This window comes from Melozone crissalis, unplaced genomic scaffold (assembly GCF_028551555.1).
Source record: "Melozone crissalis strain CALT ecotype California unplaced genomic scaffold, PUWL_Pcris_2 ptg000014l_1, whole genome shotgun sequence".
NCBI classification, from domain to species: Eukaryota; Metazoa; Chordata; class Aves; order Passeriformes; family Passerellidae; genus Melozone; species Melozone crissalis.
In genome coordinates this window covers 3,654,773-3,673,592 of record NW_026535792.1, presented here as the reverse complement: position 1 = coordinate 3,673,592, position 18,820 = coordinate 3,654,773, and the positions used below count along the sequence as shown (strand labels likewise).

Sequence of the window (18,820 nt, the reverse complement as noted above, 5' to 3'; positions counted from 1 at the left end):
CAAGGGGAAGCAAGAGAAACCACATGAACCCTGCAATACACTACTAAATATATAAACCTAAGTGACATATTCTTTAGTTTCATTGCATTCAGAAACCTTTTTATCATGATAGCAATTCAGACACTTTACATTCTGCAAGACAGACAAAACAATATTAGCTGATCTCAATGGCTGCCATCCCTCAAACAGAGGGACCACCCCAAAAAATAATTCTGAGTATCTGATGAGAAGGAAACTGACACAGGGGCAGAAGCTGCTCACAAGACTTCAGAATCAGGCTACATGACTGCATCAAAGCAAACCTCTCTCTGGACCTAGATTACATTCAAAAAAGTTCTGGTGAGACTGTTTTCTTCAGACACAAGGGAGGTTTCTCCAAGCTCTGAAATCCCACAACTAATTATAGCACCCCACATCCTTCCCCACCATCATCAACAGCAAAACCAGCTGCCAATCTGGGAGGTAGAAGAAGAATCTAATCTCCACTGTGCCACTACAGCCACCCCAAAAAAGGCATTCTTCTGCCTGTAGCTATGATTTGCCTGCCCAGACAACATGAAGTCCCATCAGCCAAGCAGCTCCTGCCAACACAAGCTGCGCTGCCGGGGCGGGCGTTCGGTGGCACAACCGCGCTGGGTAACGGTGCCACATCCACGGCCAAACACACAGCTGTAAACCCAGCCAGAGAAGAAAAACTACGTAAAAGGAGGGGGAAAAGCACAGGTAAAAAGGATTTGGACAAGAACACCCTCCTTTGCAGCTGCCGGCTTGAAGGTGAGCTGGTGTGGGAGCAGAGGTGATGGACAGCCCTCGGCCTCGCCTCACCCGTCTGACAGCTCGGCTGGCCCCGCGCCGCTGTTGTGAAAGAAAACCACGGTATTTGTGCAAGGCTAGTTGGTTCCATGTTAAGAAAACACATCTGAGCCGACAGTGCTTTGCTTTACCACATGCCAGCTTCATTCAGCCTCAGAGTCAGAAAGCAGGACTCGATCTCCTCACTGCCTCCACAGTTAACCAGCAATTCAGGACACAGACAAAGTCCTGAACTCGCAGCCACCCCCGATCTGTGAAAGGGCCACACTGCCTTTAACAGAAAACTTCCTAGCCCGCTTTGGAAAACATGAGTGCCCAAACAAGGAGGTCCCTAAGTGACAGGAATGCCTGTGGTGGGTAACACAGTGTAAAGATGTGTACAACGGAGCAGATAAAAACAAAGAAATTCAAAGAAAGAGCCCGGGAAGCAATCTTTGTTCAGGTGTGAACTGGTGCACACCCATGCCAGCAAGGGGAGAAACAGGACTGGGTCTTCATGGAGTCTGTTAATTTATTAAAATGTCACAACAAAAAGAGAATACTGTGACTAACAGACCCTGGGAGCTCCAGGCAGCTAAACCAATCCAAAGGATGATGGTTTATCAGAAAGGAAAGGCTGGTCAAAAGGAAGTAATGAAGCAGATATCCATCAAAGAACAAAAAGCAGGTCTGAGCACAGAGCCAGAAGCAAGACTGCACCAGAACTTACAAATGAAGTGTAAAACATCAGACTTGGCAATCCTGCTGCCAAGGAATTATTTACCACACCACGATCAATATTACGATACACACAGAGACGAGTATTTTTATCTCAACCTCCATTTGACCCGGTGGGAGCTACAGACACTTTCTCACACTAATTCACATACTTCAAGGAGAGTCAAGATGGGAAAAAAAGAGTTGGAAGCATTTCAGGTTCTGTCTTATTTCAGCCTGTTTTCACTGAATCATACCAAAACTATCTGAGGGAATAGTTAAGAATTGATTTGTGCTATCCAGGACCTGATCAGTAAAGCAAAATATTCAAGGATCACTGGAAGAGGTTTTGTTCATGCACCGAGCCAAATCCTTGTTGTGCTTTCAGCCCTTTCAAGTCTTTGCTCTTCCTTCACTGCATCAAAAGCATCTCTTAAAAATTCCTCTGAAAAGCCTGGATAAGTGCCTGAATTTCCAAGATCTATTCTCTATAGCCTTGAGCAAGAGTGATGGGAAATAAGCTTTCCTTCTCAATGGCTACTTTTAAGTTTCTGTTGGTTTTTTTTTTTTTAAGGCAACTACTACTAGACCTATTACAAACTTGGAAACTACAGCTCAGAAAATAGGGAAGGAGGGGAAGGCAATGGAGGGAGGAAGAAGTCTGATTTTCAGACAATCAACTTGAAAAATCCTTATTTCAGTGAACTGGCAAATAATGTGTTAGACATCCTGCTTCTGAAATACAACCCCGCTAAAGGGAAAAGGGTTAATTATATCCCCTATGCTCCAGAGTATTTCAACAGGCTATGAATTATGTTCTTCTGAAGGGCAAGTTGTTCTTTTATTTATTGTTTAAAGCAAAACATAAACACGAAGTGTCCAACCCTAAGGTGGTGATTACCACTTTTACTTAAACAGAAACGCAGGGCTGCAGGCTTTCTCTGCTATAAAGCTTTTAAACCTGTTCTGTTCCTCTGACATTTTCCCCCCTCACTCTCCTCTGATAGAGATCACAAAAACAACTAAGACATTTGACATACAGGAGAACATCCTGCTGATTAAGAGAAAACAAGAGCACATTACTCTTGAGAGGATACAAAGCATCACTTCCTAATGCGTTCTACTCTGTCAGCACAACAGGCATCTTGTCATTTCAAAGGGAAACTGGTCATATTGATTTTTCCAAAACACAAGTTTTATAAAAATATTATACATTTAATTGGTCTTAACAAAGCATTCTTGTAGTGGGCATATCAACAGAGATCCTACCAGGCAAGATATAAGGTATCAAGGTGTGGCTGTGGGTATTTGAAGATCCTCTGCAGGCAGCAGCATTAAGAACTGCCAAGATCACTGCTCATAAAGTGATCTTCTTGCAGCTCCTTTAAACCTCAGCTCGACTGAGAGGTGTCTCTAAAGTGTGGCAACTCTTACTCCTGAATTCACAACACTCTGAACAAACATCATACTTTGCTGAAAACCAGTGTCCTTTCCACGCCTCACCAAATTTCAACCGTGCAACTCAGTGCTCCATGTTTGCTCAACTTTTTCTAGAGGAAAGGAAAGTTCTTTACACCCTCTCAGAGCAATTTATTCCTCTCGTTGTTCCCTTGCAAAAGCCAGACCAACTGAATCAGCTCCTCTGGCTGAAAACCGCACACCCTGCCTGTCAGGAAGCCGGCAGGATTTTTTTTCCTGTTTTGTTTACAAATTCAAAAACTGAGTTCTTCTCAGCAGGGTCAGCCATCCCTTTTGCCCCCCATTCCCAGTTTTCTACAATCCTAATTATGGCAACATTGAGGAAAATTTGTATATGCTCTGCAAGGAAAAGGTGTATTTCTTCTTCTCTTGGTTCTTTATTTCTGTTTTAACACAATATACCAGAGTGTACAGCCAGGACAAGTTTCCGTGGTTCAAAGACCATCTGAAAAGTTAGGCAGAACACAGGTTGTTACTTCCCCTTTGAGAATACCCCTTCAGAAAAATTCTTTAAAATCAGAATTTTGTGAGGGATGCAGCAGAGGAGCATCCTCCCACCTCCTCTTAGTCCTCCAGGGGACTAAACTAAGTTCTCTCTTCCTGGAGTGATAATTCAAGGCTTCTTTATAGCTTGCTTCCAGTATAACTCAGAGCAGTGTACATCCTCCCTTTAATTTCTTCCAACAAATCCCCTTTCAGCAGAATTTACTCTCACATATGCAACGTGGGCAGAGTCTAGGAACGTGACTTAATAGTTCCTAACCAAAGGAAAAAAAAGGTTTTGCTAACAGTAAGTTCTAGGAAGGAAAAAAAAAGAAATTTTAAATCTTACCTGCACTTACCACAGCGTTTCTAATTAGTATCTGTCAAAAGAGCATTTCCATCACAAGAAAAGAACAAAGCTGCAGCATGACAGATGATTTGCTATTCATCAGAAGGTAACTGCAAACAACAACACGCACACAAAATGTTGTGTCCCACTCCTCTGCTGCCCCTGCATCCTCCCTCTGCCACTGTGCCTCGCTGCAGAGGAGCAGGGCACTGCCACAGCATGAGCACGGGGATTTCGGGGGAGAATGAATGGTCTGAGGCAAGCAACAGAGACACAGGTCGGCGTTTCTGACAAAGAACCCCAGCACCGAGGAGACTCCTGCAAAATTTAATCTTCAGCTTCTATCATTAGCCACTTAAGACATCTCTTCCCCCCACCTGGCTGCGGGGTGAGCGTGTTTGGTGTGCGGATTATCATTCCTCGGAGGTAACTCAGCCGGCCAGACCATCGCACACACACCTGTTCTCACTGCACACATCCCTGTCCCGGCACCCAGGGCAGCGTTGAGTTACTTCAGAGAGAGTCACTTCCACATTCCACCCTCAAACTCCCCTCCGAGAAGTGATCAGTCACTCTCAGCTTTCACACTTCAGTAATTTTGGAATCAACAGGAAATGGAGATCAATTGTGATTTTACTAACTCAATAGTGACTCATCATTCAACTCCCTGTAGCCTTCGAATTCATCTGTGAAGAGACGTGATAGCGAGGCCAAATTAAAAATAGCGAATCTGGCTCACTCACAATTAACACTCACTTGTCCATCAGATTTGCCCCGGATTGCGAAATTTTTGGGATTGCGACATTCTGACGGTTTTGCGTCAGATCCCAAACGCACTCACAATGCGTCTTTCTCAACCCAACCAGGAAAAATAATCAATGGCAACATTTATTATATAAAGCAACTGTACCACACCCTCCAACATCCATCCTCGCTCAATTTGAACACGTCTAAATAAGAGTTAACTCTGCCCATCAGCGTCCCCAGCTACTGACAACGAATCTTCTATTCTTCCTATTATGAAAACACTCTCAAATCATTAATTTCTTTCTGCTTACACAACCTTCAAGCCATAAAAAAAAACCCCGAAATTTGCATGAAATCGAAAGTCAATAAAAAACAATTATTTCATTTACAAAAATAGAAAATCATTTTATATAAACCACTTAAATGCATTCTTCTAAAAATAAACTTAATTACAAATCTAACATGAAACTGTAACAGCATATATTAGGGCAAATGCCTACTGTAATTTAAATAAAATAAAAATAGTAAGCATATAATTTACACCAAAAAAAAAGTTGGGACTGGTGAATTTGCTGTTCAGCGCTCTCTTGGAGCCACCCTTTGATGAAATGCTCAGAGAGCTTTTACTTTCAACAGCTACTTCTGCAGTGCCTCATTTCAGTTTACTCCAATGGTTCAGTTCAACAAGCTCTTAATCCCAAATTAAAAAGGACTCCCTGCATAGAAACCTGTGAAACAGTCAGTGGGCAAGAGCTATGAACTCTAAACTTTTGAGAAACAATGACAAACTATTTTCTCTGTTTATTTTGTTTTAATCATGCCTCTCCTTCACACTTGGAGTTTTAATTAAGTCTTAAAACCCAGATCTTCTGCATTTCAATTAAAATTCCATTTTCCATCCAAATAAAAAAATAACACAAATGAGAAGTAATCTACCAGAAAATACATCATTTGCCATTTTGTCACTTAAAAATGTGAAAATTAAGGATCTGAGCCAGTGCATCCAAGGCATCTAATTATTTACATGAATTTGTAGAAACACATTGCTATTCACTAGCAAAAAGGTCTGTACTTTCAAAAATGGCTGTTTGTGAATCAGAGTTCTAACAGCTGTCAGTCACTAAAAACATCCAGCTAAAAATATGCAAAATGAGATTAAAACTGTATTCAGAGTGAGCTCTTCCTGCTTGCTGCTATAAGTCACTATGAAATCCATTTACTTCGTCTCAATAAAAGGAAAAAAATACATACTAGTAGTGCTCTGAGGCCTTCACACTAAGGAAGAAATAAACTTTGAAGGACAAATTGGATCAAAATTCAAAACATTTTCACCAGAAGGTTGCAAAGCCACATGATCCCATCCCCCTGGCCTCTCACAGTGCACTCCCATGAGAACAGAGGGGAATGCACACAACCAGGGTGTGCAGACATCCCAAATGGAGCGTCCCTCCCTCTCCCCGCAAAAATCAGAAAACATGACATGGCAATTACATCCTCAGCCCCTTCACTCTCCCCTTCTCCCCATCAAACAGGATTCACCCCCTCCCATGTCAGCAGCTCTGGGAGAAGCTGCAAGGGCACTGAACACAAACTCAGGCACTGGGAGACACTGGGAGCAGGGACGGTCATGCTGAGCTCAGAGCTGTGTTTTGGTCCTGCAGTGAACAAGGGCTGTGGCCACACGTGCAACACGCAGCAAACACTGCAGAGCTGCACATTTCTGTGAGCAGCTGCTCCTGAAGGAAGAGAAACCCCTGGAACGAACAGAGAGCATCCCAGCACATCCTCGCAGCCAGGCCGAGCCACGCTCAACCCACCTCAACTTCTGTCTCACTCCTGCTGCACATGACACCAGGTAATGCTCACAGCTGCCTGTGAAGAAAGACCTGGGTGTATTTTTAGTGCAATATACTATCTCTTATCAGTCAGCTGATGCCAACACCCCCATCCTCACACTTCTGTTCAGAGCACAGTCATGGAACGCCTGGCAAGGAGCAGCTTCCCAGTGAAAGTGCTGTCACCTGGATGACAGAGCCACAGGAGCATCCCCAGTCACATCCCTGCTGCAGAAACCAAGCCTTTAACCACCCCCCAAGGACAGCACTTTCTGCATTTTACAAATGGGGAGGGAAATACACACACCCGGAGGAGGAATACAATTTCTTCCCAACCCTTCAATACTGGCAGCTCCTGAAGCACGAGATGTGATCACTCCCTATTTTAGCATGCGTGACTACCAATGCTCACACAAATTATCTGGTTCCTTTTAAAATCCAGTATTTAAAATTACAGTATTTAACTTGAGGCTTTTTTATCCAACTAGTGGATGGATAAAGGTGAATGCACCAGTAACAACATCTTGCTACACTTCATTTTGGTCTTCGCTAAAAGGAAAACCCTTGCTCTGAATTTATACTTTTCAAATCAGTATTTTAAAAAATCAAATCTGGAAAGAAAAACAAATGTGAACACAACTATGCAGCATTGTGATACAGCATCTGATTCCCACATTCCAACTCTCTTTCCCTTCAGCACTGCAACGTATTACAGACAAATTTAAAAATCAAGTCACTGATATCAACTACAAAGACACCAAGAAAATCCTCAGACAGTATTGGCTTAGCCAGTGGAATGTGTAATTCTTGTCTACATACTATCATTTTCTTTCATGAAAAACACTGGAAATATCTTTTTGCCAGGTTAACCAACTCTGACTTCAATCTCGCTGACATTTCTTAAGTAGAGCTGAATAATTCCATTCATATGCAAATGGTACAATAAATCGTGAGTAGCAGCATTTGCAGCTCCCTCACAGAGAGGAGCATTTACACTCTCCAAGTCTCATCCACAGTGATGCACCCAAAACGATATCAGGTCCTAAAGGTACAGCCCCAGCGATTTACAGAAGGAATATTTTCAGCCTTGATGTTGGCTGGGTTTTTTTTTTCACTTTGTGGGGTATTTTTAAATATTAAGGAGATGAAAGAATCGAGAACTGAGATTGCATCTGTTGCCATCACAATTTAACCACAGTCCATGTATTTATACAGTGGAATCTCCAAAATAACACTGCATCTGTTAAGATGACAGTGATTTTCCATGGGCTGCGCTGTGCTGTAGCTGAGTTACTCTAAAGCTGTCGCTTTTGAAGTGCTGATTTCGATCCACCCCAAATTCTTTCTGTAATCTTCCTCAAACGTGTTGAATTATAAAGCTGTTGTGTTCCTCAGTGCGGCTTGGGAACAACAAAACCCTCATACATCTCATCAGTGGGCATTTGGCACTGAAGCCTCCCAGCTAATGCAACATGTTTATTTAAACAATGAACTGCCCAAAGAGCTGCACAGCCCGTGTACAAACAGATGTGTGTTTCATGTGTGCTCTGCTGCAGCCCAGAACCCCAGCACACACACTCCACTGCACTTCTCTGCCTGATTCCCCCAGGACAACAACTGCACTGGCTTGGAAGGGCCTTTGCTCCTTCAGAACCACAACCCACCCAAGAATATCTAAGCTGGAATCTTAAAAGAGACTCTCACACCAGAATGTGAACATTTGATATGTATGTCATGTCTCTTGTTGAGACAGTATAAATGAAAATATTTGTCCACGTAGTCAGCCTACTCCAGTGTGACAAAAATACAAACATTTTATTAGCAGTCACACAAAAAAAGAAACAAACAAACCTTCAGTCACTCCCAGGCAGGACCCTGGCAGGCTCAAGTCAGTCTCTAACCAAGCCAAGTCTCAAGTTTGAAATAACAAACTTGCTTTTCTTACACCCCATTGCTACTCTTTTCTACAGGGACAACTGCAGAGACCCCCAGCTCCACCAAGGACACAGCTGCAGGGAACACCAACATCACTTAAAAACACAAAATCTCCACATCCAAGGTGCAGAAGCAACAGGACTAACAACAGACCCTTGGACTTTCTGCATCCTCCTGCACACACAAGCGGTCACACATCCTACCGGCCTTCAACTTTCCCCAGTCTCCCATCTCTCAGGTCTGAGGAAGAGGAGCAAAGTGCACAGGTGGGCATTCACTCATTCCAAGCATCACAGGAGACACAGTGTCTGCAAGGGACCAATAAATTGACATCCATCTCAGAAACAAACAACGTGACAAAAGCTTCAGCCACAATGAACTGAATGATATTAACTGCAACACAAGCTGTTACATCCTGCTGGGGCTCAGAACAATCAGACAGAAGTAACAGCTAATCCAGTAGTGGAAGTTGGGCTCTATCACAATTCCAGTGGGCTCTCCCTTCTATCCAGCGGAACTCCGAAATCAAAGTTTGCCTCATCACCCTGTTGAGTCTCTCTAAAGTTGGTTCTCAGCTGAAAGAAAGGTAGAACTACATGAAAGCTTTAAAAAGCAACCCATGCTATGTAAGTCCAGCAGTATTTTGGAGAACAAACCAAATCCCCACTGGGACACATTGAATTTGACTAAGGAAGACACCAACTGAACTACACATCAAAAATCCCAAAAAAAGAGAAAAAAAGAACACAAAAAAACTAATTTCTGCCCTGGCAGAGCACAGGGACAGGGCAAACAAGGAATTTCCATTGCCATTTCAACTCTTCACACTTCAGCCAAGTGTTACTCCAGGGTCAGCTGAGCTGAGTGAACACGTGTCCGTTCCTACCGTGCAGGGCTGGCTCCTCACTCCCTGCCCAACACGAACAGAGCGCGCTCTTCATACCCTTCAAGGCTGCTCTCACACTGACATACCAAGGGGGTGTGAGAAGAGCAGCAGGGAAGTAAAAAGTACTACTTGTAGAAGGTAAAAATGTGGAGACAACTCCAAAGTGAAGCCAATGGAAATAATAAGGAAAGCAGCTCAGCGAGATCCAGGATAAAGCCCTTCCTGCAAGCACAAGCCAACTCTCTTGTAAAAAGTTGGTTATAGACAGTTTCCAGGGGCAGCTGTCACCAGATCTTTCTCCAAAATGCTGTATCCCTTTGACTAAGGCTTAAGGTTTGAACTATCCCTGTCTACAAGAAGACCTTCCACTTTCAGAAAATCATCCTGCAATCATTTTTATGGCTGCTCTATCACACGTCATTATGGGGGCTTTTCCCCCTATCCCATAAATTCCTTCGGGAGCTTGCTTCTCAAATATAATGAGCTGCCTGTCTACAGAATGAGGAAAATGAGCACTGAGTCAATTTATGTTTGGGGAAGCCGTTTCTGCATCCAAGAGACCTGGAATTCTCTTTCCCCACCAACAACGCTCTCCAAACACAATGGCTCAGCTCTTGCAAACTTTTCCTGGAAGACTTCTCAAGCTGAGCACCACGATCCACATGCAAATCAGACACCGGGTCCCACTAAGTACAAGCACCTTGCTAGAACAGCTCTTACAAACCCCCAGCAACGCTAACAGAGAAGGGTAAACAAAACAAAGCAATGCCACCCTAACCTCAGCAACACACAGCAATCAGCAGACCCTTTCAACTGCTGTGCTTAAACTTCTCATCCCATAAATGCCCTCCCTGTTTCAGCAGAAATGTGTCTGTAACTAAAAACAAAGGGAGCACCTTGGTCCTCCCTGCAGCTTCTCTCATCTGTCTTACACAAGAACTGCCACTACACCACAGTTTGAAGATAATGATGTACTCTCACTTGAGAATCACACACTCAGCTGCAGTTACCTACTGTATTCCAGTAGTAACAAATGGGAGAGATACTTCAAAGAGCACATTATCCCAGCTCTAATTTATGCATGCTCCTTCTTACCATCAAGCCATTTATTTTAAACCTGTCAGATATACTTGTAACATAGCATCATGAATAATTTAAAAAGTAATCTGTATAAACCAAGTTTATAAACTTAACAGCAGGTACAGTACCTTTCATTCAAGCAGACTGCTCTCTGATAAAGTACAAGGGATCTTTGACTACTTCAGCATGTATTCACTTCATGCATTCTGAACTTCAAAAAATTCCTCTTTCCTGCCTCCAATCAAACCTTCTGCTATTTGAACAGTATTGTGTAAGGAGCTCACTTAAATGAGTAGTGTAATAATTTGCAAATTGTTCATATTAAAGGAAAAAACTACAAAGCTGCTGGAAACAGTCAGTAAAAATGACCCATCACCAATTCAACAGCAGGGGATAACCACTTGTGTAAAGTTTGCCTCTGTCATTAAAAACTCCTAATATTTCCTGCATCTGCCTGATGCTGTCATTTTCTGACACTGCTCCCAGCACAGGCAGAAGGGATGTTCAACAAAGAACTCCAAAAAAAGCCCACCTGTTAAGAGAAAGTGTTTTGATCAGTTGATGCTCACACTTCCAAGTAAACAAAGCTATCTTTACAGCATGTAATGGCACCAATAAGGGCTTGGAGATAACATTCCCTGACCGGTCACAGAGCTATTGCAGCAACGTGTGCCTCGCTGGCAGCACAGGCAAACAAACTCCTTCGGCCAGGGGACCTGCCCCAGCACACCTTCACTAACACGGGCTCACCAAGGCAGGACACACACACTGAGCTTATAAACTATAATGGCAAAGCACATGCACGGGCAGTGTGACTGTTTACTGCTTCAAAAGATTTATTTCTATCATGTACGCTTTTTTGAAGCCAGCAATGAAACGAAGTCTTAAAACCCAACCCGGTCAGCACTTCAGTGATAGTGGGAATTACTGCTGTAAGTTATTATTAAAATGACTTTGTGCTGCTGCAAAAGCGTGCATTTGATATTCTACCCAATGAGTTACTGGTGGATTTGGTCCTCTAAAGGAATAAACTTAGTGTTTTATTGGGTTGCAAGATCCATTCTCCTGAGATAGGTCAAAGAAAACAGCCTCATTGAAAAAAATTCTCTGGGAAGCTGCTGACATATACAAATGTTTGTTTCTGCTCATACCATCAAGTTTACCAAGAAAGAAACAGACTAACTGGAAATGTACAGGTCTGGATATTTCAAAATAAATAAATAAATAAATAAAACTGTTACATTAAAGTTTAGGAGGCATATGTAAATAAATCTGTAAATAAAGAAACAATTTTGCTTTTCAGCACATTTTATACAATCTCGTGCTACAACAGCAACTTCCTGAGGATATCAACACTGAAGAAGTTAATTGGTGTCTTGCAAGATATCCTAAGGGAATGGCTCATGTTTTGCATTTGCAAAGGTTAGAAAGCAAAACTTTCAGTGATAAGGGCGAGTTAAACCTTCACAACACACCCGGGTTCGCCTGAATGCACCTCCTTAATTAATTAATAAGTCAAAGTGTTATCAAATTTAATGAGCAAAACCAACAGGTCCTGTCTAAAGGAACCAGAATCTATCTTTGAGCTGGAGGACTCGGTACAGCTGTTTGCAGAGCACAGAAACATATGAATGAACACTGAGCGCTGCTGATCGCTTGCCTGTCCTCAAAGTTTCTCTCAGACAGTTCTGGACACAAAAAAAGACAAATCTAGTACTCCAGAAATCAGTCCAGATTGTACCTGTCATGACTTGGCTAACAGGGAAAAAAAGCAGCCCAAAAAAACCACACACAAGACAGGCTGGCTAACAACCACCAATGTGTCTTCATCAACTGCTGTTTGTTGAGTTCTGCTTTTGCACAATAAAAAAAAAAAAAATGAAACTATTCTTTTTTAAGTGGCTTTCATAAATCATAAAAACTAATCCAACTAACCTACACAAAGAAGCTGTCTATACAATTTACAGTGATAGAAAAATTATACATGTCAAATAGATCAAAATACTAAAACAATGTTTCTGCCTTTCAAACACATCACTGCATTCCCAAAGTCTTTCTGTACACAAACTCTTAAAAGCAGCACGTTCCATTAGCACCAAAGCCCAGAAACCTTAAAAGCTCAGCTCTGTCAGGAAGATCCAAATTAAACTGCAACTACAAATCTGCAACAACTTTAATTATGAGACTCCCGAGACAATTACTTAAACTGCAGCTTTTTTTAAATTTAGCATCCACAATAGTTTTCAATAATAAACTGCAGTTTACCCATTCCTATGTACGCAATCACACATAAATAAAAAACAGCTGCTACTTGATAACATCCGAAAGCATTTCCAAATGTGAAAGCTTTACACTGAGATCCAAGTAAGAATGTATTTAATTTCATAAACCAAAGTTCCAGGAATTTTTTCAGTTGCCATCAGCTTTTCAAGTACAATAATTCTCGTGATTTCATTAATTTAACTACAGATAATTCAGATAAATACATTAACTTCTTAAAAATAATTTAATTCAGCACATTTTGTAAGTTATGAACTTTAGAGTCATTACAGATGATGAGCTAGGTAAGTTGTTTGCTGTGTGGGATCACAAAGTTAACATCCAGTGTGAGAAAAACAGGTTTTCTGCATGTGTTATTGCCTCTCTCTCTCTCAAAGTTCAGGACCATAAACAAACTTCTCTACAATGAAGTTTGCGGTAGCTCACAATTCACACAGATGGAATATACACACAATATAATTAATCATTTAACAAAACTGCCTCTTCTGCTCTCACTGAGATAATCGTTCCAGTGATCACTGGTAAAATCTACCTCAGAGTAAAAAGAAAACAAAAATTACTGGGGAAGAGAAAAGGCATTAGTTAAACATGAACTGAAATTATCCTTTAAAGCTAATAGTTTCAGCCCTGAAATGGATTTGAATTTTAAATGTTAGATGCTTAAAAAAAACTCTCCTCCAAGATCTCCTTAGTAAATTGCCAGTTTAGCAGAAAATTAAAAAGGATTTGAAACAACTTTTCCCATGGTAACACATACTGATAGAAATTAATTATTTACCAACAAAGACAGATTCAAAAATCATCACGTGGATGCTCTTTAACATTAGATTTTGTGTGTATCTTTCAAGATGAAAACAATTTCAGCATCACTGGCGTGTGCTTTAACTATACCCTAGAATTAGTTTGGAGGAAAAACACATCAGGGAAAAGCTGACACGAAAATTAACACAGTAGTTGATCATATCTGAGCAATTTCCCTATTAAACCAAATAAATCATGTCTTCTGTTGGGCTGAAGTCAATCTAATTGATCTGTCTTCTTGCTCTCGGCAGTCCTTTTCTTCCCTCAATCCTCAGAACATAAACACTAAGTTAAATTTTCTTCACTTTACACACACAAAACCCCCCAGTGTTTCTCCCTCAAACGCTGGTTCAACACTGAAACTTCCAACACACCCTTTTTCCACACCCATCCCTCTGCTTCCTCACGTTCAACACATTTTGCCTGATATTAGCTAAGTCCCTTCCATTTCCTAACCCTCTCAGTTTCTGACTCACACAAGCCTTTGCTCCAGTTCTGGTTTGCAAACCAGAAGTCCGACCCAACACAATCAAAAAATGGTCCAAGTTCTGCCCGGCTGGCTCTCCCTGCCCCGGACTCCAGGCACCATCACTCCCCTTTCTGCTGCACCCCCCGATGCCAATTCCTCGCTGGCTCTGGCATTTTCCCCTCACAGCCTCAATTACAGCAGGAATTATCCAACTCCCAGCTACCAACACTCCCTAACCACCGGGTGTACAGGAAAACGCTGATGCAAAAGCGAGGTGTGTGCAACGCTGACACTCAGCAGGTCATGAGGGCTTTACTAAGCAACCTGGGAGAGAGATCAAGCATCAGCATGAGCTACTGCTCATTATCAGAAACACAACATCCAGCCCGGATAGACAAACAGAAGCTCAGCGCTAACATGAGCAGACCCATCAAGATATCCATCAATCTGAAGTATTATCACACCTAAAACTATTATTTTCCTTCTAAGTGTTTAACCCCTTCCCTCCTAGACATTCCCTCTGTAAATACACAGAAGGCTGAAAATCAAAACCCCCATTATGCTCTAGGGAGAAAAGGAAGAAAACACCGTGTTTATGCCTCATCCTAAACCCACCCCCAGCATCAAACAGCCTCCAACAGTTGTAGCTTTACACATCAAACGCACGGGTACAGCACCACAAACTCCAACTTAATGAAAGGTCTTCTCATTTCCATTTTTGTGCCGTTCTAACACAATCTCAGGGAATTCTTGGCATTTTTAAATGACTTTTTCTGAATCAGAAGCTCTCCACTGAAGTTACCTGCATTTTAAAGAGGTTTCTGTCACATAACTACACACACATTTTATATAATTTAGCATTAAAGGGATGGGTCTCTCCCCTCCAGTTGTAACTCCTTTGTATTCCTATTTAGGAATGCCTTGCTTGTTTGACCGAAAATGGAAGTGCCTTTTAGCTATGACACAGTATATATGAAAAACAAATAAAAATTAAGATTAATCTTCCTTCCACTCTTGTGGGGAGAGAGAAGAATATGAAGAGATGTAAAACATCTGCTCTGGAGATCATTTTTCCCCCTAACAGCAAAATTCTTTCAGCAATAACTCGTGAAAACAAAGGCTATTAAACTGTAAACTACAAAGACAATCGATTAGAGGCAGTATTCAGCTAAGACAAGTTTTTCAGCATATCTTCCCATATTTAAATGCCTGGATCTTCTTCAGAAGATATTTCATTCAGGATGTTCATTTTAGGTAAGTGGTAACCACAAACGCTTCAGAGGACTAGAACCTAAAATCCTAACATACTCTTCCTGCATTAGCTCATTGCCAGAGCTGGGTGAGCATTTTTATTTCAAGGTACTTTGTACCAGGTAAGACAAGGAAAACAATTCTGAGTGTAGTTTAAGAATGCACCAAATCTCCTCCTCCTCCCGCTCTGTTTCTCCACGCTACTGGATCCTTTGTAAGCCCTTCCCTGAAGAAGGGCACGGGGGTTTTGTTTTTAAACTTAAAGATTAATCTTCCCTCTTGAAAACAGCTCTAGCCAAAAAGTTCAACTCATGGAGGTAAGATTGCAGCTCTTCAGCCCTGGCTGGCCCAAAAGCCTAAACTGGGCCTTAATTTGAAAGGAATTAACAGGCATTTACTGCCTAACGAAACATAATTATTACTCAACATGCATTACAGGCTCCATCTATGTGCTTCTTGCTCACTTATCTTTTTTTGTGTGCTTAGCCTCACTGCCAGTGCATCCAAAGAACTTCCCTTTCTTTTCAATCTGAAACCACTACTTTTAGAAAAGCCCTCCTGCCTCCTGAATTCTTTCCCTTTACATTTAAAATGGAGAAATTTGATCTCCTCGTTCCTTCCCTCCAACAACGCGTATCTTTCTGAAAGGGAGAGGCACACAACAACAGCTCCGGGAGTACATTGAAAAACACACGGCAGAAGAAATTAAAGCATCAGGATGCAGTACAGGAACATCCCTGCTTCTGCAGACGCTGAAGGAGAGGGAGCACTGTTTAAAATGGTTGGGCTCAAAGGCACATTTACCATCTCTCCGTCTACAGAGATACTCCACGAAACAAGGGAAGGCTAATTTCATGCAAGAGATCCTCAATCCAGCGTGAGCCCGACATACCAGGAGAAAACCGATCAGCCCCGGGATTAATCCGGCGATGATTGCAGTGTAATCAATGGCAGCGCAGCCCTCCCTGCCCCCTCGATTCCCCCTGCGCCCGAGAGGGGCGGGCACTGCAACACAATCACAGGTTGGAAACGCACAAAAACAAAGTCGGGGCTCTGGCAGCTCCCGAGCGAGGCGTGCGGCCGCGGGGATGGGCCGAGGATCCGCGGCAGGAGGGAGCCGGGCCCCGCACCGCGATCCCGATCCGCGTTCTCCCGGTGTTCCCGGGGAAGCGGCTCGCACGCTGCTCCAGCCCCGGCGCTGCGTGCAACACGGCCGCTCACAAAAATGCATCACCCCTAAGATCGCAGCCCGTTCGGCCATCAAACCTTTCTATTTAACCGCAAACGTAAAGCGTCAATGTGCGAATTCTTTTTTTTTTTTTTTTTTTTTTTTTTTTTTTTTTAATTAACGGCAGCCTGTGACCTTTAGATTGCGGGATGCCGCCGTAATTCCGCACCCCGCGCACAGCGAGTGGAACCCCTCCTCGGCGGTAAAGCGGCAATAAAAGGCAAGGCGTTCATTTCCAGGAATTCCTCACTCACTACGGCAGGTTATTGCATACAGCCTCTAAATATTGACAGAGATCAAGCTCCTTCCATGCGGGGAAAGCGAGCGGAGTCCTTCCCAGCCCTGCGAGTGTTTACTACGCAGCTCGCAGCCCTGGCTGCGGCGTCTGAGCGCTGCCCCGCGCTCGGGGGGCACACAAAGGAGGGGCACGGCCCCCTCCGCCAGGCTCGGGGCTGCGGCGCTGCCGACCCGTGTGTACAAGCAGGCAACCGCCTCCCGGGAAGGAAGGCGGGCATGGCAGGCAGGGAGACGCGCAGCCCCGGGTTGTTAAACGTGCTCGAGGAGCAGACGCGTAACAGGAGGAAAACACGCAGAGCCCCGCGGGCAGGGGCGAGACCCGCTCGGCGCCGCGGCGGGAAACGGCGGGAGCCCCCCTCAGAGCCACGGGCAAGGAGCCCCTCAGACGGAGCCCGGTACGAACAGGGAGCCCTCACAACCCCCCCAAGGACAGGGAGCCCCTCGCACACAGCCCAGACACGCAGGGAAGCCCTCACGCACACACACACACGGAGAGGGAGCCCCTTGCACAGGGAACCCCCTCACACACACAGGGAACCCCTTCGGCAGCCCCCTCACACACACACCCAAACACAGGGAGCCCCTCACGCATCCACACACGCAGCGAGGCCCCCCCATCACCAGCCCACTCACACACATTCATACAGGGACCCCCCCCTCACATACACGCACAACACCCACATAAACACACACACGCACATTCGCAGAATAACCCCACACACACACACAAACACAGGGACCCCCTCACGCCCCCCCAAACACACACAGAGGCAGCCGCCGCCCTCGCCCCCTCCCCGGCAGCCCCTCACTCGGGGGCTCCCTCACCGCGGGGTCCCTGCCGCACCCCCGGGCACGCACTGTACTCACTTTCCCCATTTGTTGGCCACAGACAAAGTGCGGCGAAGACGAGCAGGAACCCCCAGACGACGGCGAGGGACCCTCCTCCAGCGCCAGACTTCATTCCTCTTTCTTTAATTGGACAAAATCCCCCTTTCCGAAAACAAAACAAAGCAAAAAGAAGTCCAGAATTGTTCGCTTTCTTTCCTCTCCCCGTCCTCTAAAAATAACGAGCGGCGGAGGAGCAGCGGGGCAGGGTAAATAAATCCACGTTGCCTCAAGAAATGAAGGGGAAAAAAAAAAAAACCACGACCCTTCGGAGCGGCAAACCGGAGGGTTGCTGAGGTCCCTGGGTGTTGATCTTCCGGAGCAAGCACACCAAAAATACACAGATATTCACGATGTATTAACGGCAACAACAACAAGGCATGGAAGCCCCGGGGCGACGCTGTCTCCGGGGCGGCGGGGCGGGCTCGGGGCGGCGGGCGGGGGGCGCCGCCGTCTCCCCTCAGCGCTGGCTGCGGTGGTACATCGTGCACAGGAGCCGCAAACACGAGGCACATCGGGGCTGGCAATCGGCATCTTCAACCTCCATTTTCAAACACCGCACACACACAGAGACACAAAAACTGGGAGGGCCGCGGAGGGAGGGGAAGGGGGGGGCGCGACCCAGACAATCCTATTACAAAACAACAACAGCTCCGCCGTCCCCCCGCGCGGGGACGGGGCTGCCCCGGCGGGATCCCCGCGGCTCCGCTCCCCGCTCCGCCGGGGAGGGTGGGGGGGACACCCCACGCACAACCACCACCCACAACAACACCGCCGCCGCCACCACGAGTCCGGCTGCCTGCAGAGGCTCGAAATGCAGAATTTGGGTCGAAAATGAATTAAAAAGGCTTCCCCCCTACTCCTCCTCTTCCTCTCCTCGGCGCGGCTGCCACAAGCTCCTTCTCCAAAAAAAAAAAAAAAAAAGAAAAAGAAAAAAAAAGGAAAAAAAAGCCGAATCCAGGACACACACACAAAGCAGCAGCAGCGGCAGCAGCAGCAGCAGCAGCGGGGCGAGCGGAGCGCTCAGCACCCCGCCTCCTCCCCCCGCAGCTCTCCTCTTCGCATCCCTCCGAGCCGCCTTGCCATCTCGGCGGGGGCGGGGGGGAGGAGGACGACGACAACAACAACAACAACAAAAACCACCCAGCGAATTTGTAAATCCTTTTCCTTTTTTTTTTTTTTTTTTCCTTTCCTCCCTTTCCTCCTCTTTTCCCTCCTCCTCTGGGTGCGCGCGCGCTGCGAACCTTCCCCCGGCGCTGCCCAGCCCAAGGCAGGGGGAGGGGGATCCGGGAGAGGTGTGGGGGTG

General features: G+C 44.8%; 1 protein-coding gene across 3 annotated transcripts in view; it reads right to left on the bottom strand.

Annotated features, from left to right (window-relative positions):
• Positions 1-17,882, bottom strand: part of IGF1R (insulin like growth factor 1 receptor) — a 169,312-nt gene extending 151,430 nt beyond the window's left edge. For all 3 annotated transcript variants that reach the window (XM_054272527.1, XM_054272528.1, XM_054272529.1), the window contains exon 1: positions 17,497-17,882. In XM_054272527.1, the coding sequence (XP_054128502.1) occupies positions 17,497-17,590 (94 nt within the window). In that variant the 5' untranslated portion in view covers positions 17,591-17,882. The remainder of the gene's footprint in view (positions 1-17,496) is intronic.
• Positions 17,883-18,820: the final 938 nt, after the last annotated feature.